The sequence below is a fragment of the Amblyomma mixtum genome, chromosome 5, assembly GCF_055824585.1.
Source record: "Amblyomma mixtum isolate Tamu chromosome 5, ASM5582458v1, whole genome shotgun sequence".
NCBI classification, from domain to species: domain Eukaryota; kingdom Metazoa; phylum Arthropoda; class Arachnida; order Ixodida; family Ixodidae; genus Amblyomma; species Amblyomma mixtum.
Genome location: NC_143016.1, coordinates 142,234,999 through 142,258,462, shown reverse-complemented (window position 1 = coordinate 142,258,462; position 23,464 = coordinate 142,234,999). Strand labels below are relative to the sequence as shown.

Here is a 23,464-nt window from a genome sequence, read left to right as displayed (position 1 = left end):
GCCTCTGAATTTCACCTTCATCGAAATTCAGCCGCCACGGCGGGGATCGAACCCGCGTCTTTCACCTCGTGAAGTAGTGCTTTCGCTTTAAAATAATTCGATATTATCCATATCAATACAGTAGCAAAGTGCTGAGAGCGACTGATTATGTGTACATAATGAGAGGACGAACTTACAGCTGTATCGGATTGGGAACGCTCCCGACGTACCTGTTTAAAACTGTGAAGACCGTCTTCAGTGCTAACATTATATTTTCGAAGTGTTCATGCACTTGTAAAGCTGCAAATGTCAGTACCTTTTGAGTACTTTGTTTGTAATATAAGCATCGAAGAACGCCGGCTTTTAGCAAAATTATTAGTACTAAATTGCTTCCGGACCATGTTGTTCCCAACACCGAAGAGCAAAATAGCCGCTATAGCGCTCGGGAGCGTCACAGCCGTTGTAAGACTCAGCGTTAAAAGAAATAGGCGTTTAACTGACGCGTGACAAGAGACTCGCCTGAGGCACCGCTTTCTCCGTTCTCGCAGCCTATGTTCCTGTACGTCGCACACTTCGCACCGCACTACGGTAGCGAGAAAATTCCCTTCCAGCCGCCCCCTCGGCCCGTAGAAGGCTACGATTTCATTGGCAACAAAAATCGCACGATGTATGCAGGTGAGTACTGGCGTTACCACAGAAACTCTGACATCCAAAGACGTTCAATATCAGACATGTCAGTGGTCTGCTTGTGGTTTTCTAAGCATGAATGCCAGGTATGTCAAGGAGTGACGAGGATCACTTCGTGACGAAGCTGCTCGAAATGACAGTTTTCAGTGACCAGATCATTTCTGGCAGCTTCGAATAAAGCACTTTTCAAGACGTGAGTAATTGCCCATTGCGAAGGCTGGTTATCCATGATCCAATTGTGCACACGCCTGGTGGGTCAGAGTCGGTCATCTTCGTTACCATCAGTCCATCCCTCTTAAGGCAAAGCCCCTCATCAGGGACCAGAGTATTAACAACCTAAAGTTACAGAGACTATCAGCCGCTCTGACTTTGGAGGAATGACATTGATCAGGAACTGGCAACTTCGGGGATGGGACTTTGAAACGGAGCAGTCACCAAACTCCAGCAGGTTCGCGGACACAGTCACTTTCTTAGATTCGGTGAGAACAATGGCAACGTTTACACTCTGTTGCTATTGGTACTCACATTCGAAGAAGCACCTTATCATACGGGCCTTTACTGCATTTATGCATGCATTTTAATTCTTAAGATGAAAGCGTAACTAGCCGCATTACGATGAAAGCCGGCGGCGTGTGTTAGTTTGTTAGCGTGTGTTCTCACAGTTATCATGGAAACGCAGCGCTTGCAGACGACTACACACCGAGGACAAACATACAACTGCGCTGTTGTGTGCGTGTCCTCTCTTTGTCATCCTCTCTTTGTCATTTGTCATGAGGGGCGGAAGGCTGTCCCCCCCCCCCCCCCCTAATTCCACAATTCAATAGGTTTCAACTGCGTTATTGTGGCTGTAGTGTAGCGTTACCATTTAGCAGGGAATGTTGTAGTATCTTTTTTACAAGCCATTTAGGTGGTATAATGGCAGCCATAGCGGGTAACGTTACGCGGGCTGCTTTCGCATTTCTCCTGTTTCGTTGAAACTCGGTTTGTGTGTGCCTGCGTGATGGGAAGGCGCCATTGAAGGTAGAATTCAGCGGACAGTGGACGGGACTGTCCACTATCTCGTGCCAAACCACAATCGCTGCAACGTGCGTGCAGTACGCGAGTTAAATTTGATGTGAGAAGAAAGACTGAAAAAGAGAGGCGAGTTTCAACAATCTTGTCAGCCGAAGCGACGAGGACGGCTTTAGCAACAGATACCTCCGGTGCAAGGCGCCCTCGCCACTAAGTGAGTGACTGAATAAACTTTAATCAATTAGCTGTTATTGAGCTGGCATCATGTGAGGTTTATCGATAGTTGCGGCCCCCATTTCAGGCCTTCGCTCTCTTTCACAAGCCTGTTCGCCTTTGTGACCAGAAGGATCTGGTCTTCTGGGTCTGAGCTGACCAGCAATGCCTCTCAATGATCACGGTTTGGATTGCGTACATGAGGTTCTGTATTGTGCGATGTGCAGTCTTTGTCAAAAGTTTAGAGCCCAGGGGGTTTACTTCTTAGCCTTGTAGTGAGACTCCTGAAGCATTCGTGGCAGCCCTACCCAATGGAGGAGGCAGGACCAGAAATCATCTTACCTTCAGGAAATTTGGAGCGCTGGAGATGCATTACGGACCACACAGTGTGGCTCAGAAGCAAACTCCTTGGGCTCCAAACTTTTGACAAACGCTGTACACTACAATGTTATCTGGTACAGAGCTGATGTTCACCCAAACCATGGCATATGTCCCCAAAACTTGTGGGGTGTAACTTGTTAACTCATGTAAGTTTACGAAGGTATCCGCCAGTAGACAACGCAATCGGTGGCCTCTTCCGTCGTTTTCTGTGTCGCTTGCCTCTGGAGTAATTAACATTGTGGAGTAGTCGGAATATATGGGCGTTAGGCACTCCCCCGAGGATGTGTTTAGGGCCCGGTAGTTTGCATATTATCTGGCCACCATATCCGCATGTAGGTTCCCTTTAATCCATTCCTGTCCCGGCGCCTATGTTATCGTTTGGGTAAATTCTGTTTGCTCTTCTTCGCTGAGTTTGGTCAGGCTCTGGTTTGCAGTCTTACCGATCGCTTCTCTTCGGAAATTGAAAATTTAGCTTTTCAGGAAAGGAAATGGCACAGTAATTGCCTCAGATCTCGGTGGACGCCTGAACCGCGCCGTAAGAGAAAGAAGGAAGGTGGAAGTAAAAGAAGAAACAGAGAAAGAGTTGCCATAGTTGTGTGCTCCGGAATAATTCTGACCACATGGAAATTTCTGCTAGCTGTCTGGGAACCTGTGAAGATTGCTATCGGGTACATTGATTTTCATCCTTCTTAGATAGAAAGTGCGATGACGACTACTTCCTCTTACGTGATGAAGCAGTGGGATATCGACACGCCGGAGGTTAAGGCGAAAACCTTTCTTGGCTCATGAGTGGCGTGGACGTAAGCTGTAGGCGGAGGCTGTCAGCAAAATGTGCCATATCGGTCAGTCACAACAAGAAAAAAAAATAAGAAAAAAAACTGCTGTCTAGGTGGCAATTGAACCTCGGCCGCCGCTTACGAGACAGGAACGCTGCCACTTCGCCATGACACTTCGACGTTTGAAACTGAATAAAGGTGCGTCTAGTCAATGCACAGTTCCGCATCTTCGAGATAGGTATGTATTAAGCCCTAATTGAGTAATTATGAGCATGTTAATTGCAGATGTCACAATCAAGCGAGTACCAAGTTTGGCCCGTTTATGGTAAATTTCCTCTATGCTTGGCGTGCCGTCGTAGGGCCATCAAGCAGCGCCTACTCAACTCCCCCCTCCCCCCACCCCCCTCGCACTGCACGGCGCTGACTCAGCAGATGGCGTATACAGCGCTAAAAAGACACGGACACAACGGAGACACACAGGACGGGCGCTAAGATGGCGTAGGTGGCGGACCGCACACAGCTTTTGCATTTCCTCATGTAAGGAGGCTTCAGTGCACCTCATAAATTTTGGTTCCTCTGTGGTCGGTCACCACTGCAACTGCTTTCTTGGCGTTGCTTGTGTGGAGTGCGGCGTCGGTAAATAGGGCTTCATTCATAAATCTGAATTTCTTTTTGATGTATTGGGCCCTTGCCTGTCTCCTTCTGATGGTGTAGGATAACTCTTGTTGTTTAGAGGCTTGGTGTTAGGCGTTGGAACAGAGTCTCTCGACGAGGTTGCTGCCTGTGATTGGAGGAGGCGATTTTTCTGCAAGCTCAGTTGACCTTCAGCTAGTTCTTCCGCGGTATTGTGAAGTCCATGGAACAAAAGTTTCTCATTCGAAGTGGTCTTTGGTAGGCGTGGGAAGTTGTGTACGCCATTCTAATGACATCATCTGCTTTTTTCCTCTCCACTTTAGTTATGTTGCAGTTGGGCAGGCTGTATATTATCCTGCTGGCTAGTAGGCTCATTATTAGGTGGTGAGTATCTTTCTTCTTCATGCCTCTTTCTCTGTTTGTTACTTGTGATGTCATACGGGCGTTTTGTTGGCCTGTTGTTTTCTTTAATTAGATTAAAGCCACATCCCTTGAATCCGCGCAGTCGTTTTCTCCGGAATGATGCTTCCATTGATTTTGTCTAGTCTGAGGTTAGGGTCCCTGGGTACTGCTTGGTGTCCTTCCCCTATCTATATTATTCTGACTTCATATGTTTCGGGTGACCGCTGGAGTCCTGTTTGATGAGCGTATCATTATATTGTAGTGGCTGTTCTTTGAAACAGTTCCTATTTTTTGACCAGGGGCCCATGATTAACCATATCGTGATATCATCCGGGTAAAATCTTCTTATACCTTGGTTTTTTTGCAGTTTTCTGGCCAGGCCGACCGTAGTGGTATTGAAGATGGTGGGTGAGATTATCGCTGCTTGAGGGGAGGAGGATTAACTTTAGTTAATAATATAAAACCTCTCTGGGTGAGGTTCCTTAGTCCAATAGCCGTCTCGCCTTCCCGTCAAGCCTACCCCGGTCAATACACTTGTGCTGTTCGTCTGCTCGTGAGGCCAGGAGGGTGGTCTCCCTGATGGTTGAGGAATGTGCGTGAATGGGTGGTACAAGTTGCGTTGTGCGCAAGCCCAGTTGTAGGGATGAATTCTGAGGGTCACCCTTCGCGGGTGGGACAGTATGAAGGGAAGTGGGTGGGGTGAAAGAATGGATGAAACTGAAGGGATGGGAATGAGTTCGTCTGAAGTTGTCCCCAGTGTATGATCTGCAAGCGGTGCAGTGTGGAGTGTGGAGGGGGTATGTCATGAGGCTTTGCCTGTAGTGCTGTATGACAGAGTGCTAGTCAAAAGGCTGGTTATAGGTTTCAGCGTATGTTTGTGGATTGGCGAGGCCATGCAGCAGCGCCCCAAAGCCATGTTCATGGGCAAAGGCAAGAACGAATTTATCTCCGTAGATAACATCATGCCCACGGCCCATTATTGATGATTTGTTGCTTTTGTGTTGGTAGCGTGGATATTAGAGGGGCTGGAGATGAAGGAACGGTGCCTTTACGGAAGAGTCTGTACGCTACTTGGGACTCTGTAGAGATGAAGGTGTGGTCTGTGAGCAGGGTGCACATGAGTGCTATAGGCATAGATATGACCAGGCATTCTGCCTCTGTGATTCTCGTGGTTCTAAAGGTTGCTGCTCCTTTGGTATTGCCTGTGTCCAGGAAAGCGACTGTGTGGATGCCTGGAAAGTGTGGGCGCGGTGTTGCGTCGGTATATAGGATGTCCTGCATTGCGTTGTACAGTTCTGTGAGGTACGGAGCTCGTGCTTTCCTGCGACTTTGTGGTGGGTTGGGTGCATATTTCGGGGGAGTGGTTTCAGCTGTAGGGGTCCCCTTGCGGACACCACCGCCACGCAGCTCAAAGCGTGATTGAAATGAGCCACTTATGCGCATTTCGTTTCCTCAAAACCAATTAAGTCTAAATCCTCTGCTTGTTTTGAGAAGCGGAAAGGCGCATGAATGCCTCAATTTGTAACCATCACCACCACGCAGCGCTATCGAGGTATTCACTGAGCAACTGCGCCAGCTATGTGCCCTTCCTTTCCCGAAACCAAAGAAGTGTTTACACTACGAATAAGACAACGCTGGGAACTAGACTATTTGGTTCTTGCAAGCGGGTCCTGGAGTCCATGAAGTGTGCCGGGAACGAGATCAAAATGAGGACCGCAATCAGAAGAAGGCGGAATATTCACGTGAGCGTACAGACTCGAAAATGGGCCTGCGAGACGTCCTACTGGGCTGTCGTCAGTGAAACCTCAAAATGGGCCTGTCACTCAGACCTTTTGGCCGCTAGTGGCTCTCAGCGTTCGCCAATTAATGCGCTAAGCCGGTAGGCTTGCATCCAATAATTTTTTTTTAGATACAACTCTTGTTTCACAAAGCTGGGATGTATCCCGAAGAATGAGATACTATTTTCCCTCAAAGTAATTCACGATGCTTAGAATGATATATAAAATGGCACTTTGTCGCCGTGCACCGCATTCAAGCCCACTGATTTTTGTTTCTTTTCGCGATGTTTATTCTTGAAGTGAATGCGGCTATATTGCGCACCTATTCTGAAACATCTGGGCTCAGTAATGGATAATAGTTGAGCAGTAGCGGCTCTCGTTGCCTTCATGCTTACAGGTATGTTGTCCGCTCTTGACGATGCCATCGGGCAAACTTTTGCCGCGCTGCAAGAAAGAGGCTTTCTCGACCACACGTTTCTGGTCTTCTGCTCGGACAACGGCGCTGCAGCTACTTTTTGGGGTATAAACGCTGCCTCGGCGTGGCCACTGAGGGGTGAGAAGGCTACTCTGTGGGAAGGCGGCGTGCGAGTTCCAGGATTCATATGGACCGCCAAGTCCCTCTGGAACGGACCCGGTTCCGAATACGACCGCTTATTCCACGCTACAGACTGGCTGCCTACACTCTACGAGATAGCTGGTGAGCACATGGAAACACCTATTGTTGATCTGCTTGGTAGGGCATGTAATACTGTTATTCACTCGGCAGAGAAAACTGCAGCTTTTTGTAATTTACTTTGGGCACTTTCATTACAGCTTGTAAGAAATCCTGAGGCGCTGTTCGCAGCGTAAACCACCTTCTTTGCTCCCCTAAAAAAAGGCGTCTGATTCTGAGCGTCACTACTGGAATAAGTGATTATGTAAATTATCCTCTATTTAATTATAAACTCTGAAATTAACACTTTTCGAGCTAAAATATGATTGAGCTAAGCATAAACTAATATTTTTCTCTCTGGATTTGTGCTTACTTTATAGGATATATTCAGTCATGTTTTCAAGATGTAAGAGAGACTACTTGCTCCACCGGACATTCCTTAATGCTCATGCTTGCAGGGCATTGTTTCGAGGTAGGCACAGCCAAACGCTTTGGTAAAATCAATGTAAGTGCCCTATGTGAAGGCCCTAATTTCAAAAGCACTGATTACGAAATATCTTTCTCGTAAAATAGCAAACTTTTTTCATACTTTTCTTTCAGGCAGGCATATTGTCGAGAATTATTGAATGCGTGTTTGTGAAAAATTTTGAAGGTATGAATACAACGTTTTTTTGTGGAAACTAACTTATTTTCTTCTTGCACCCAAACTTACTTCTCGACTCCTTTATGGAGGGCCATCACTTGTGTAAAGAACATGTCGTCGAAAAACACTTTGAACGTGAAATAGATAGGTGCTGTTGTTTACTGTAGTAAGAGCTATGAGGCCTCAAACATACAGGAATGGTTCTATTTGCGTACAATTCACGTTCTGCGATTCAGAATTTTTATTGCTTCGAAGTCTTTAATTATGCCAGCCTGAGACCTTGAGTAAAGCACCATAGCGCTACTAACTGTGCGAGGTACAGGAAGAGCGGCAGAATTTATTTTGGCAGTCATCTTCATGGGCACTGTCGCTATTAAACTGTTCGTTGTGACCATCGCAGTTTTCTGCCAGTGATAACATGTTTGTTTCCCTCATTAACAACTGCGGTTCCCCTTTTTTTTTCTGAATCAGGCTTGTTAAAAGCTTCCGAATTAGATAAGCGTTTTAAAACTGAGCTCTAAAATTCGTCACTTCATTAGTTCAGCTTACGTAACGGAGGTTTAACGTCCCAGAGCGGCTCATGCTATACAGGACGCTGCAGTGAAGGGCTCCGGAAGTTTAGAACACCTGGGGTTCTTTAAAGTGCACACATTTCGCGCAGTGCACGGGCCTCTAGAATTCCGCCTCCATCGATATTTGACCGACGCGGCCGGGATCAAACCCGAAAGTTTCGTTGTCACTTGATTATTGCCTTTGGCGTATTTATTCTTACCAATTAATCGACTGTGAACCAATTTCGTGCTAGAAACTTAGCCACAGCATTTGCTACTCACCTTAAATCTTTCTTATTTAAATCGCGCTAGAAACACTTGTTGCGTTGCAAGAATGTTTAAGCTTTCTACTAAGGCAAAATGGTTTCTTTCAGCGCTTCTATCAGAGGACATGAATACATCCTACTTAGAAATCACATATAAATCAAATATAATCACATATAAATCACATATATAAATCACATATGAAATTCAAGGGGGCACTTTGTTGACTTAAAGTGCGATGAGGCGAAAGCGTTTAGAGCGGTGCTGCTGCTTGTGTCACTGATGTGTGGCTGAGATGTTAATTAAGCACTCAATTGTTGTGAATCTTAAATGCTGGAGACACTGGACGGCGTTCGGGAGGCATCCGTCTGATCCGACGCGTTTCTCCAAGCACTCTCCAGCGTCCTAGACAAGGAGAACTACTTATGTGTTGGCAGGAAGTAGCGTAGCGATAAGCACGCTCGGCTACAGAACGGAAGGATGGTGGTTTGAATCCCATCGTGCGAAAAGATTTTTTTTCTGGCCTGACTAGAAAAGCGTCACACCTCTGCTGACAACCTTCTGCTGACAACCTTCTGTCGAAAACGATGAGGCATTAAAGGCTTTCGCCTTAATATGATTTTTAGCGTGCGCCCTATGACCGCGCCGCTTCTCGGAAGCGCGGTTGCGCCAAGTGGCGTTTTTGAAAACTAGTAGAAAGGATGCTGCCACTCCAGCAATGAGGAGTCTCGCTCACGTCTTCAGTTCTGCATACTCGCAACTAGCTTCTCTTCCTTGAGATGGGCGCGACGACCCTACCATGCTTTCTGGCGCAAACAAGGCACGGTTTTCGGGATAAATTTTATTGCAGAGAAAATTTGAAGCTTGTGGCGTCCGAGAGCTTCAGTAGGTGATAAAGGCGAAAATTAAACATCGCAATATCTGTCTCAGGTCGAATAGAGCTCATTATATGAAGGTAAGGCCTTCGATGTACAGACCGCTACAACTTTTCGAGCGCTTGTGTGGTAGCATGAAACACATCTGGTGGTGACAGAATCTACGCCGAAGCTCTGCACGCATGCTTCGATTTGGGGATGCAGTAGGGGTGGTATTCTCCCGGTGTCGCCTTTTGCGACATGTCGCATTCGCTCTTCGCTAACTGGCTCGAGCCGCGGTGACGGCGGCGTGACGACACGGATCCGCTTTCCTGCTACGTCATCGTGACGTCGCCCCAATTTACTATGCTTAGTCGAACAACGGAATGCGCTGAAGAGATTCGCGCGGGCGATGGGATACGACATTGATACTACACGCCATGGATCCCACTCTCCTTGCCAGGTTTTTGAGTTCCGAAGTAGAGTGGCGTGTTCGCCGACATCTCGACCAGTTTGCCTTGGCCGACAAATCTTGTCGGCGGGATTACCGGCTGTCTAAGAGCACAGCACTGTGGCTACCGTCTGCTGAGCCGGACTGCCATTCGCCATGCGAACTTACTTAGCACCGTCGTAAACAGACGGCGAAGCAGACTTTGCCCGCTGCGACGAGATGACATTGGCAGCGCTTGCGCTCGTATCTACATGACCCTTCAAGGCGTTTTAATGCACATTAGTGCAACGAAACAGTGTCTGCACGAGCCAAAGAGGATTTAAAGCAATGTGACGGCTTTTACAAACCCACAACTGAACCTTACAGAGTTTTAGTATTGCGGGCTTTGCGTAATTGCGTGCATAGCGGAATAGCGGGTCCAGAGTGCGCATGCGCAGAACGCTAATGGGGAAATAGCGTTAGCGTACGAATCCAATCGGCAGTTGCGGGTTTTGCGCCCTTAGCGTGAAAACATGGCGGCGTCCTTCCAAGCGAGAGCCGCCCCTTTTAGCCAATTCAGCAGTCCTTGCGATTCCGGTTGGCATGTTTACCGGCATGTTTACTGGTGTTGTTGCTTTTCGCTATGACTTACCTTGCTTCGACAATAAATTTTAATCTGCAATTCAGCCTAGTTTTTGAGATACGCTCTCGATTCTGGAGCGCGCAAGCCTAGTGGGACCTCCAGCTACACTGCTACCGTCTGCAACTGCCCGAAACGCATAGCACAACCGTCCGGAACGAAACAAAATAGATTTGCAGCTTTTTTGTGGTCTTTTATAGACTGAAATGAAGTAAAGCGAGTTTATATTAAATTTGCAAATGTTTTTTGAACATTAGACGTCATGTGATGGCAGATATTCTTGCTATCAAAGATACGAAACTACTGCGGCTAGTGAATCAGCAGTGGTAAATTGTCGCTTCTCGGAGTGAAGGAAAGCACCGCCGACGAAAGTGCCGGCGGCGTTTTGCGTTTCTTCGAGCAACTGTACGCACTTTTTTAGGCCCCACCATAATGCGAGATGTCGCAAAAGGCGACACCGGGAGAATACCACCCTAGGTCATCGCAGCCCGTGGAAGAATGGCGCGCTATCGAGCGACTCTGGCTTTGCGTTCCTCATTTAGTTCTCAAAACAGTAGGGTAACATTCGAACCTATTTCGTCCCGTCGCCTTGGAAGAAATAAGAGCAGTTAACGACGAACTAGCGTGTGAGGTAGCTAAAATGTTGCACCTGCTGCTGGATGGTGCACATTCCTGTTACGGGTGTTTTTCTACATTTGTGCTTGCAGCTGGGGCCGCAGCCGGAAAGACTGCCTATGAAAGAAATAGCACGTGGGAGCCTTCAAGCGATAAGTCGTCCCGTTGGCGAGGAACGGACGACGTTTGAAAGGCGGCTGGTTGTATTATTGGCAGGAGAGCAATTTCGCCTTCGTTTTCGTACGTGCCGCTTCTCGGCCCACTGTGCTACGTGGAAGCGTTGCACACACTTCTACAATTAGAAGTCACATTGAACGAGCGACTTCACGAAATTTTGCTTCTTAAATAAACTGTGCTTACAACATGAATGTTAAGCTCACTGCGATTGTCGAAAGATAAACCCGAAAGGGAATGCTATAATTAACTTAAGAGATGAATAAGGTTTTTCCGCCTGTTTGCGACGGGGTAGCTGACATTTTTCCTTTTCAGATTGCTGCCCTACAATGTTAGCAACAGCCTACCGCATTTATCACCAAACTTCGTGCACGCAGGAGGAGATGTCTCCCAGCTGGCTGGCATCGACGGTATCAGCCACTTCCAGTCTCTGTACAAGCCTACGGCCGCTGCACCTCGAAGCGAGGTTCTTCTGAACATAGATCCCACTGATGGGAATGCGGCGATAATCCAGGACCGATATAAAATGATCGTAGGGCGCTTTCCCAAGGGTCTGTCAGAATGGCTCAATGTACCCGGAGCGAGAGAACCGGCTTTGAACGAGACCGAGATCGCTCGTCAAAGCTGCCAGAATTCACAGGCTTACCAGGTTCGTCGTGACTATTTCCAATTACGTGTAAGACAAGACAAGCAAGCGGTTCTGAAGTGTAACTTACGAACATTTATGTCTGAGTTAGTTCTACGTTGCAGCAAGAATTGTGCGAGGCATATAACACGAAGTGTCGGATAGGAAACGCATGACAGATTTGCTCACTGAGCCAGAAAGCAGAATGTGGCACACTGAGGAGAAACTGAAGTGGACCTGTATCCGTAGAGTACCGCTTCTTAAGGACGCAGGTAGTTGAGATGGTCAGGAAATAAATAAAATACAGGTACACCAGTTGCAGCCTTTATGATGGCAAACATTGATTCGTCCTAAACGTTTGCAATGCGGATGCCTCATGCTTGGCAGCATCGCTAGTGACCTTTCAGTAAGAATAAATTTGGAGGAAATTGTTCTTAGTGCCCTCCGGGGAGAAGTAGACATGGCTCGAGATATGAGAGAGAAGCCTAGTTTTCAACCCTTTCCGCTGAAGAATGAATTGGGAAGAGTCGGGGATAAAAGATAAAGGGGTACACATTAGCAATATTTGATTCACTGATCACACTGCCTTGTTAAGTAACTCATGGGACGAATTGCAAACCCTGATGTTGGGCGTCGACAGGTAAAGCAGAACTGGGGCTCTAAACATTATTCTGCAGAAAGTATTGCAATGATCAAAAATCTTGGAATGGAGTAGCAGTTTACTAAAGGCAGCCAAGCGTTGGAAGTGGTAAGGAAATACGTCTAGTCTGGGCAGGTGCCGAGTGCAGACCCGCACCACGAGAGTGAAGTAACTTCGAGAGTGTAGATAGGGTGGAGTGTATTTGCAGGTATTCTAGTATTATGAGTAGCAGTTTACCAGTGTCCCTCAAGAGAAAAGTATATAACTGCTGCATTGTACCGGTACTCAACTATGGAGCAGAAACGTAGGAGCTAACAAATCGGGTTCAATTTAAATTCAAGACGAGAGAGGCAGACATGGAAAGTGAAATGACAAGTGTAACTTTAATAGACATGAAAAAAGCGGAGCTGATCAGGCAACAAACACTAGTTAATGGCACTGCATTCGAAATCAAGATCAAGAAATGGGCATGGACACGGCATGCTATGGAAGGCAAGTCAACCGATAGTGTATTATGGTAATGGGATTGATTTGAAGAAAGGGAAAGCGTGGATGGAAGTAGGAGAAAGCCAGGTGAACAGTTGAGATGTGGCAGTTAATATCCATAACGTGACCACAGCTGGCTTGGGAGAGAATTATACGGAGTGATATGAAAATTTCCTCTGCCCTGCAGTGGGCGTAGTCATGTTGTTCATGATGATAGTTGTTAGATTGTCGCCTTCCGCAAAAAGGAATTTTTTTTTTCAATCACGTTTAAAGTGTGAAGTGCTATAATAATTTCTATGCCTCAACTCAGCCTGACGTCCCCTATAAGCGAGCGGGCTGCTGACCCCTGGCAGTTTTATGCTTATGTTCTCCATGAATGGTATCGTTTTCCTCGCACCAAAAAGGTTCTCGTTGCCCGTGGCTCGAATCCCAGCTGTGGTTTGGGAGACGACGTGTACTCAGTGCCTGTCGACTGTGGGGAGCGGAAATCCACCATGAAACCCTGCAGCTCCGAGCCGGGGCCTTGCCTCTATGACATCATCGCAGACCCTTGCGAGTACTACGACGTAGCCAGTGAAAATCCCCAGGTGACAAAACCTGCTACCATACTGGTTCGCTTCAAATAGCCGAGTACTGTACCGTGCAAGATTCTTTTTCACGGTACGGGAAGAAGTGCGGATTTGTTGAATGCAGCTAAAAACTACCGCTGGGCACATGTTGGGCACAGCGCCAATAACCCATAAATGATGAAGTGAAATGGAAAAGAATATGTTAAGGTAGTTGGAGTCCAATGTGACGTGCTCGTTTTGTGCGCGTACAGAAAGGAACAATGTCTCCATCGCACAAAAAAGTGTTTCAAATCAATACGTCTGTCGTGAGTGTCAACTAAGAAAAATCTTGTCATTAGATACCCCAAGCACAGAGCTCGCGTGATTGAACGAAGTTAAGGGCCGAGTTTAAATTATGCTTCTCTAAACATAACGTCTGCAGAAAGTAAATGCGTAGCGTTGATGTGCTGCGGAGACGGTGGAATACCGCACTTTTTACGCTGACTGTACCACATAGCAGCGCAACGGATTGAGTTTCCTTTGTACTCAATTTGTTCGGTACCAGACAATAAATGCACGCGCCAAATTTCTCCTCACATGATTCGCCTATGTGTGTGTGTCCTCAACAGGCTATGCACAGGCTGTGTCCCGGAATCCCGCTCTTTATGTGGCGATCGGTGCTAATTAGTAGAGAGTCTTAGGAGGGGTTGCATAGCTCCGGAGGACTAAGACGCAAGATAGAGACTCAGAGCAGCAATTACTCTTCATTTGACAGTCGGCGTCCATACCGCGTTGTCCTTTCATTTGTTTGCCTCCTGCTTAGGTAGTGCTTGCTGAGACCTACCACTAATTTTAAATTGGCTTTCCTGATCAGGTATCAACATCGCGTTTACACCACAATAATACTGGTAACGAGGGTCGTCAAAAACATGTTAATCTTATTAAATACGATTATTGTTAACTTAACTCTTATAACTCGCTTGCAACTACTCCTTCTAGGTACGTAATTCTAATTACACACTGGTAGCAGGCCTTCAGTAAGTGCGATATCAATTTCTAGAGTTTCGAAAAAGTGGTCGTGCTCGACGCAGCGGCAGGGTGATCTTTTTTCTCATTGCGAGTACTTTTTGGGAATCGTGCGACACTGCAGCTCACCTCAGAGCGCCTGCGTGTACACGTCACTAGGTGGCAGAAGCGCTGCGTGAACAATATTCGACCCACGCTGATCGGCCGGAGAAGCGAGCAGAGACTTGCGTGATGCGTGTCCCTCGAGTGATGCGTACTAGTAGCACATTTATGTGAGCTGCTGTGGCGCGCGGTTTCCGATCGACGCGATGAATGCTTAGAATTCCCCACGCCTCAGAGCCGACAGCAATCGCTGCGAAGGAATTATAGAGAAAAGAACTTATTTCGAATGATCAACTGAAAACGCGTAATTGGAACCGGACGCTGAGCTAGAACAGGTAAAAAGTTATCAATTGCAATTTTCATTACCATCTTGCATGATTCCCCTCTTTCATTAAAACAAAAATGTGCGTCGAACAAAACGAAAAACACTTAACAAAGAAACAAAGTTCCGACTACCGCATGGGAGCCGAAACGTGGTTTTTTGTTTGCTTTGAAAGGAAATGAAAAGTTTTGTTTTCTTCCTTTCATCGTTTCTAACGCGATAACTTTAAAATCCCCGTTTACGAGAAATTTTGCTGTCAGCGTTTTCATCCTCACCGACAGCGATGTCAGCGTAAAATTGTGGCATGGATCTAGAAGTTGCTCCCCGGACCTAGGTGGCCTACCTAGGTCACGTGACCTTGTGGCATCTTTCCCACTTCTACAAAGGAAAGTGACCAAATGCCCACCGTGTCAGGTGGGAGTTAAAATAATGACTGGTCACTCGGCAGTGGCGCATTGCTTAACCGCTGCACCACTGCGCAAGGACGAGTATGAAGACTACCAGGGATCTATGCATGTAAAATAGAGAATGATAGTCCGGATATATGGGAATTACGCTCAAATCGCTTAAGGAGGAGCTTATATGGCCCCTCCAATTTTTTTTTTCCTTTTTGAAGGCGTACATCGACCTCGACCAGACGACATTTCTTCGAACTGTCTCTTCATTCCCCTGCTTACTGACATGCGCCATTATGTGTATTAGTATCCCGCAAAATACGTCATTTCCCCTGGAAAACACATACCTAAAAAATGGCGGTCGATGTGTGCAGTGAGACCAAATGCGAATTAGGTGCGCTGGCAGTTCGGTATTCACTGCGGTTCTGGTATCCAGATAAAGTGTTCACAAATGCCAGTTGTTCGGATATCAATAATGGTTTAATTTCCATATATGCGGAATTCGACATTATCTGCAGTTATAGATCCCTGACAGTCACCTGTCTGTCCAGGCGCAGTGATGCAGGAGGAAGCGATGCGCCACTGCTCTTCGGTGGCAGCTGCTGTCGTCGGTGGTTTGGGTTGGTTTGTAGCGGTTTAACGTCCTAAAGTGACTCAAGCTATGAGGGATGCCGTAGTAAGGGAGTAATTACTCATTGACGTCCACCCGAGCGCAGCCATACGGCCACAAAGGAAAGCTATACAGCTTTCACAGAAACTACGTCAATGAGTAATTACTCCCTTATTACAAATCTACTCCACCTTGGGGGATTCCCCTAAATATTTGATCAACACTGTTCCCACTTCGAGTTATAGATCAATTCGCTCTCGCCCTACCATAAGCTTGCCGTCCCGGTTAGCTCAATTGGTAGAGCGACTGCTCCGGTGTAGCGGTGGTCCCGGGTTCGAACCCCGGACCAGGACGAATTTTTCTTTAACTACGAAGTTTCTGTTAAAGCTGTATAGCTTCCCTTTGTGGCCGTATGGCTGCGCTCGGGTGGACGTCAATGAGTAATTACTCCCTTATTACAAATCTACTCCACCTTGGGGGATTCCCCTAAATATTTGATCAACACTGTTCCCACTTCGAGTTATAGATCAATTCGCTCTCGCCCTACCATAAGCTTGCGGTCCCGGTTAGCTCAATTGGTAGAGCGACTGCTCCGGTGTAGCGGTGGTCCCGGGTTCGAACCCCGGACCAGGACGAATTTTTCTTTAACTACGAAGTTTCTGTGAAAGCTGTATAGCTTTCCTTTGTGGCCGTATGGCTGCGCTCGGGTGGACGTCAATGAGTAATTACTCCCTTATTACAATTCTACTCCACCTTGGGGGATTCCCCTAAATATTTGATCGAGGGATGCCGTATTGATATTCTCCTGAAATTTCGACCACCTGGGGTTCGTTAATGTCCACTGACATCGAAGAGTACACGGGCTTGTCGTGTTTCGCCTCCGTCGAAATTAGACGGCCTCGGCCGGGATCGAACCCGCGTATTTTGGGTCAGCAGCCGAGCACCATAACCACTGTACCACCGCGGAGGCTGCGTCATCGGTGGCAGTTTGGTTGCTTGGGTTGCATTTTGATCCAGGGTGCTATTAAAGAGCTGCCTCTCACGGTTAACAAAGCGGCCGCTATACATTGAGGGCAGGCTGCCCCAGAAAGGATACTTATATTTTGTTTTTATTTTTTTTGCCTAAACCTGTCATTGAATTCTTGCAGGTTGGTAATAGACAATTTATTAAGCACTTTTCTTTTTTTCGCGACCGCCCCTGCTGCTGACCTAGCTGTTTTGCATTTTTCTGTTATTGCCTATTGGATGCTGGTTTTTGCTCTTGTTTACCATGAAGGACGCATGCTCCTCTTGCAACGCAAATTTTGCCGATGGTGACACGTTCATGACGTGCGTCGACTGCACTTGTAATTCCCACATCGGAAAATGCAGCGGCGTGACCGAACGATCGTTTAGGATGATGAAAGAAACCACTAGGAAAGCGCTGAAATGCCCAGCTTGCAAGCAAGCAGCTGGACAGACCGATTCAGCGAATGTCTTGGAAAATTTCCAAGCAGAACTAGCGGAAATAAACAGAAAACTGTCTGGCATGCTCGTACTGGAGACCAAATTAGACAAGCTAATGAGCATGCAGGAAACTGTGTTGAACATCGAGAAGTCAGTACAGCTTCTGTCTGACACTTATGATGACATAAAAGTGAACCTACAACGACAGGACAAAGAAATAGGCGACTTGCGGCGTCGAATGGAGGCTGTTGAGAGTGGAAGCGGTGAAAGTACTGTCCAAACGCTAAAACAAGAATTAAATGAACTCGAACAGTATAGCCGCCACCAGAACATTGAAATCCATGGGCTTGAGCTGATTGAAAATGAAGACCTCATGGCTGAAATTAACAAGATTGCCCGAAAATTGGAGCTCCCTGATTTATCCGATAGCAACGTTGAACATGTGCATCGTTTGCCCCCAAGAAGGACAGAAGGCCTGTGGTGATTGTAAGGTTTTCCAACCGAGCCCTCAGGCGCAAATGGTTTGAAGCACGCAAGTGCGCCGAAGAAAAGTTGACCAACATCAGCTTCTATGAAAACTTGACAGCAATGAACAGGCGATTGCTATGGCTGGCGAAGATAAGGGCAAAGGAAAATGACTACAAATTCGTGTGGACTTCTGAGGGTAAAGTGTTTGTAAGAAAACAAGCAAAAGCAAGTGCTATCAGGTTTGCAACCGAAAATGACCTGATCAATATTCTTTAGGTCAGTGACGACGGCTATTTTGATTTCAATAAATCAAGATGGCGTACCACACGACAACTTCGTTCAATGATCTGGTGAAAAGTAACAAGTGTTTTCGTGAAAAGGGGCTTTCTTTTTTTCATTTAAATACACAGAGTCTGAGGAACAAACAAGATGACGTTAGTACATACCTCTCACAACTACAGTGTTCCTTTGATTTCTTGGCTTTTTCAGAAACATGGTTCTCAAGTGTCACTGATGTTACGAATTTTTCCGGGTACAGTCACGTTTCTGTTTATCGTGTGCAAAAACGGGGTGGAGGTGTGTCCCTATTTATCCGCGACTGTTTTCACTATGATACCATAGACGACTTTACCTGCATGCGTGACGACCCTGAAACTGTTGCCATCATGTGCAAAAACATTGCCATCGTATGCATCTACCGACCGCCCCAGGGCACGCTGTCAATTTTTTTAAACTACATTGAATCACTCATGGATTTTGTCAATTCCCGGAAGAGGCGTGTAGTGATCATAGGGGACTTTAATATCGATCTTAACTCTAATAACCCTGCTAAAGTTCAACTTCTTGAAATTGTGCTTCAAAATGGTTGTGAGAACGTCATTGAACAGCCTACGAGAGTCACATCGAATACAAGTACGCTGATCGACTTATGTTTCACAGATTTTTCTAAGTCTGCTAGTTGCTCCGGTGTACTTTGTTCAGGACTGAGCGATCATCTACCAATTTTTGTAGCATTACCGATCGCCACACGTACACAATGCACAAATAATACTATCCGGACCATCAATGACGGTGGAAAAAAGACCTTTCATTCACTTGTTGAAAACTTGAACTGGGCGAACGTATATAAGGAACCCGATCCATCTGTATCCTACGATATTTTTATGTCCGAATTACAAATTTGTTATGATGCTGCATTCCCCCTCACAACAATTGTTCGGCACAAGAAAAAAAGAAAAGAATGGATTACGAATGACCTTTTTAAGCGCATAAAACACAAGGATAAGCTGTTCGAACAGTTTCTGCGGACGCGTGATATTGCAAAGCTGCAAGAATTCAAGCGGTTCAGAAACAAACTTAGCTCTGACTTAAAGAAAGCCAAGTGTAGATTCTATCAACATAAGTTCGAAAAGTGCGCAGATAACCCCCGAAAAACATGGAAACAATTCAATGAACTAAACGCCACGCACGTTTCTGGTATACCATTTGAATTAGTTATAAATGGAGCCCCTTATTCGGAGCAAAACTTAGTTAACCTTATCAAAAATCATCTAGCTAACGCAGGTGCTGGAAACTTTTCATCTCTTTCATTGCCTCACAGCAGTCTGGAGAGATATATAGGGCAGACGCTGCTTGAAAGTGCATTTTTAACGCCCACTTCTGAGGATGAGATAAACCTTATCATAAACTCGTTCGATAACCGATCGGCAGCTGGCCACGACGACATTAAAACCGCACCTATAAAAGAAACTGCCCACTTAATCTCAAAACCGCTCGCTTACATCTGCAACCACATACTCGCTTCGGGAATCTTTCCTGAGAAAATGAAGATAGCTCGTGTCGTCGTCATTCACAAGGGAGGAAAATACATTGACCTGAACAACTATAGGCCGATTTCAGTTTTGCCTCTTTTTTCGAAAGTGAATGAACGTGTCATACACAAACGCCTCGACAACTTTTTGTTGCAAAAAACATCATATCAACAAAGCAGTACGGGTTCCAGAAAGGAAGATCAACTGAAATGGCCCTCGTACAAATAAAAAATAAAATAATTAAAAATATTGAGGATAAGCGGTACACCGTTGGAATATTTCTAGATTTTCGCAAAGCCTTCGATTCCATCAAACATCATATTTTGCAAAGAAAACTGGAAATATGTGGAAATAGGGGCATAGCACTTCAACTCATGCGCAGTTACCTTGAGTCGCGTTTTCAGTTCGTATGCCTACATGGCTATAAATCAAACCCAAGGACTGTAAAATATGGTGTACCGCAAGGATCTATATTAGGCCCTTTGCTCTTCTTGATCTATATAAACGATATAGTTAACATTCCTCAAACTGACGACATAGTATTATATGCAGACGATACGAATGTATTCTTCTCTGGAACAAATCTTAATGAACTTGAAAACACTGCTAACACGTGGCTATTAAATCTTAGTGTATGGCTAAACTTAAATAGTCGAACTCAACGAGAAAAAAACTAAATTTATGCTTTTTTTGTGCAAAAAACAAACCAATAGATTACGATTTTAAGCTTCGCTACGGCTCTTGCTACCTTGAACGTGTCAGCTCCCATTCCTTTCTAGGAGTTAAATTCCATCACAACCTAGGCTGGAGCGACCACATAGACCACACCCGTGTCAAGATAGCGAGAGCTATTGGTATGCTTTCCCGGCTTCGAGATCTTATACCTTGCTCGCTGAAAAGACAGTTGTATTTCTCTCTTATTCATTCTCGCATCAGTTATTGTCTTCTAATCTGGGGTACTTGTAACAAAACTGACTTAGAAAAAATATCAGCCCTGCAGTCGCGTGCAGCTCGGTTACTTTTACCTGCAGGAAACAACACAAATAGTTGCTCGGCAAATACACAGTCTCGAATGATCCCTGTGAAAACCATGTATGAACTCAAAATATGTGTGTTTATTTATAACGAAATAAAAACAAATTACATTAATTTTTTAACACGTACCTAAACAGATCTACTGGTTACAGCTTGCGTCAGACTTCTGTTGTGGTATATAGGCCTCGTACTAACTACGGAACACAATCAATTGAGCACCAAATCATGTTGATGTGTAATTCTCATCCGTTTGTAATAGATGCAGCTAAAAATATTTCCACGCACAGGGGTTTTAAACGCATCTGTTCGTCTTTCTTTTTGTCTAACGTTGTGTCCTAACAAAATGCTTACTTCTGGTTCCGTTTGATGTAACCCTGATGGGGGGGAGTTCTATGGTGCGGTGGCCTCATGGATCGTTCATCGTAGGATGTCGTGCAGTCTGTGTGGCATATCGTGCGGTCTGTATGATATACCATACAATTCGTATGATATGTCGTGCGGATGGAGTGGTGTGTCGTGCAGATTGTGTGGTGTTCTGTGGTGGATGGTCTGTGGGGTTGTTGCGTCGTAGAGTTTCTTTTTCAGCAGGGAATGCTGTATCGGTTCGAACAACCCTAATGTATTGCATTTCTGTACCATTTTTGTGTATGATTTAGTGTGTATTATTATTTTATTATCTGTATATATTTACAAGAACTGTTTATGATGCGTCTGTTTTGTAAGCGATGGCAAAGACAGCCTTTTTTTGTTGTATAATGCAATACCGCTCCTGCTGCTGTACCCAGGCGAGGACAAGACCCAGTCAGGAGGTTTAGCACCTCCTTTTGTCTTGCCTCGTGGATGTTTTGTCTTGCCTGTATGTTGCCCGAAGGAGAAATAAACAAAAAAAAAACCTGTCCTCCAAGTCCTGATCACCTGCCAAGGCCTAAATGCGGAGAATGGACACTACACGTGTTAGCGCACTAAAACTAGCAGCGTGCTTCTCTGTCGCGTTTGTTTCTTTCCTACGTCACTATTCGTTTGCGACATCCTATCATGCATTCTAGTCGGTACAACCAACCAGCCCGCCTTTCTCTCTTGATTTCGCTGGAGACCCAGATACAGTATTTCAGTAAAGATGAACCACATTTTGGGAAAAGGTGGTGTTCTTTGAATATGGGTTTCTTATACTAGCGCGAAGCTTTCTAGTATTTTTTTCTTGAGATATCACGTTCGGACCGAGGCCTTATCTCATACTTGCGTACTTATGACATGAGCAGAGCTCCCCGAAACACTCCTGTTTGGAGTTTCTACGGTAGGTAAGGTTTTTATTTTTTCCCGTGTTTCAGCCGTGCTCGTTTCGTGTGCGCATTTTAGCATATTACCGCGATGCGTTGTAGGACTTTTTTCCATCTTATTTTACCTACGGACAAAGATTTTATTGCACTAATTATTTCCTACTGGAGATATAACCGGAGCACCCTGCTACAGTCATGCACATGCGCTGCAGTATCTACGCGTGCTCCTTATCTCGATAATTAGCAGTTATAAAAAAATTCGGTGTGCCTGGGATTAACACGCATTTTATTTGGGCGACGATCCGGTCCAACTGCTTGCTATCGCGGCCAAGGGCAGTTTTGTGTTTATGTGCATATGCCTGAACAAAAAAAATACTTGATTTTGGCGCCAGACTTCTTTTCTGTCATCTACTGCGTCGCCCCTTTTCTCACAGTTACGTCGCAACAGAACTTGGCTCAATGAAATTTATAGCAGAAAACGCTTTCGGCTAAGTAAGCCCTAGATTCTATTCAGACAAGATACTGTTTCAAATTATCTACATTCAACGCATGAAAATGGCAGTCGAGCCACAAACGTCTACCTTTGCAATATGTATGCGTATTCTCTTTCACAAAACGTCTTGAATTTTTAAGTTTTCTTCACTTTTGGTGAGCGCTTCTCACCGCACCGAAATATACAGCGGACATGCCTGTAAAAAACAACCAGCGCTATCCGCGTAACTGTCTGTGAAGAAGCAGATTCGTGAGTGAAATAACTGCGTTTAAATAGGTTTCGGCTTGCATTTTTTCATGGCAATCAGGTACGCGTGCTTATTCTTAGGAGAACGAGCTTCAATGCAGATATAAGGCCTAGCTAACAGGAATGACATGCGACAGTAAGAAGGAGTCGAAGTAAAATATTTTCTAATATATGCTTAGAGCTTCCACTTTGCCCATTTTGCAGGTGGTACAGCGGCTGCAGGAACGTCTCGAAGATTTCAAGAAGGGAGCCGTGAAGCCAAGCAACGTCCCGCAAGACCCAGAGTCATTCCCCTCTCGCCACGGAGGCGCATGGGTCACCTGGAAGGACGAGGTGCCTTTATGAGCTGGCACACCAAGCGTTAATAGTAAAGTCGAGGCGGGCCAGCAATTCCCACTGTGTAACAGCTGCTGTCGCCGTATTTGATTTGCGTACAAATGGAAGCACTTGTAGCCGCACATGCCGATTCCCGTCTCGTCACTGGTTTTTTCTGCAGGGGGCGATTCTCGTCCTCATTCACGACGTAGAAACTAGAACGAAACCATGTAGCCGGAGTCTTCAGTGCAATGAAATCGAACACGATGTCGACTAGTCAAAGCGCAATACTAAACGTGAAGTACTTACAGGCCCACTGAACCAGGTTGGCTAATCCACTACATCAGAACTTCCCGGCGTATCTTGTATTGCTACATGCAAACAGGCTGCTGTTCATGTCTCTGCGTTATGCATATTATCTTGCAGATTTTAACAAGATAGCCTTACAGGTCTCGCTCGCCAGAAAATCCGGTGTAGGCGTTATCGATGTCCGCATTGTGCGCGAAAAATCACGACCTTGGCTCTAGCAGGTGGTCCCAAGAGCAACCTAGGACGCAGGTGGGCCATTAGGTCACGTGATATTGCGGCGTCATCACAGTCTGCCCACCGTATATGAAAAAAACTGCCCAACATGGCAGGTAGAAGTTAAATTATACATTGGTCGCTTGGGAAGAGAAAAATGGGTCGCACAAGGCTGGCCGCTGTGACCACCTTCGGTTCAATTCGTTATTCGACAGTTTGTGACATTTGCAAACTGTTAATACTAAAGAGGTGTCATGAGCAATTTTAGATAAGCCATTAGCTGAATAAGGTAGAGACAGAGTGCGTAATGTCAATTAAAATGCTTTTTGTAGTGACAATCCTTCGGGTCAAGAGTCCCTAAGACGTAGGATTGAATGAGATTTCGAGCTGCTTGGGAGGCCACGATCAAGGGCT

The 23,464-nt window shown here is 45.7% G+C and overlaps 1 protein-coding gene across 1 annotated transcript in view; it reads left to right on the top strand.

Annotated features, from left to right (window-relative positions):
* LOC149343937 (arylsulfatase B-like) overlaps nucleotides 1-22,558 on the top strand; it is a 49,870-nt gene extending 27,312 nt beyond the window's left edge. Inside the window, exons 7-11 of the mRNA XM_089547104.1 lie at nucleotides 528-654; nucleotides 6,258-6,557; nucleotides 11,061-11,332; nucleotides 12,839-13,021; nucleotides 22,418-22,558. Of these exons, the coding sequence (XP_089403230.1) occupies nucleotides 528-654; nucleotides 6,258-6,557; nucleotides 11,061-11,332; nucleotides 12,839-13,021; nucleotides 22,418-22,558 (1,023 nt within the window). The remainder of the gene's footprint in view (nucleotides 1-527; nucleotides 655-6,257; nucleotides 6,558-11,060; nucleotides 11,333-12,838; nucleotides 13,022-22,417) is intronic.
* The last annotated feature ends 906 nt before the right edge of the window (nucleotides 22,559-23,464 follow it).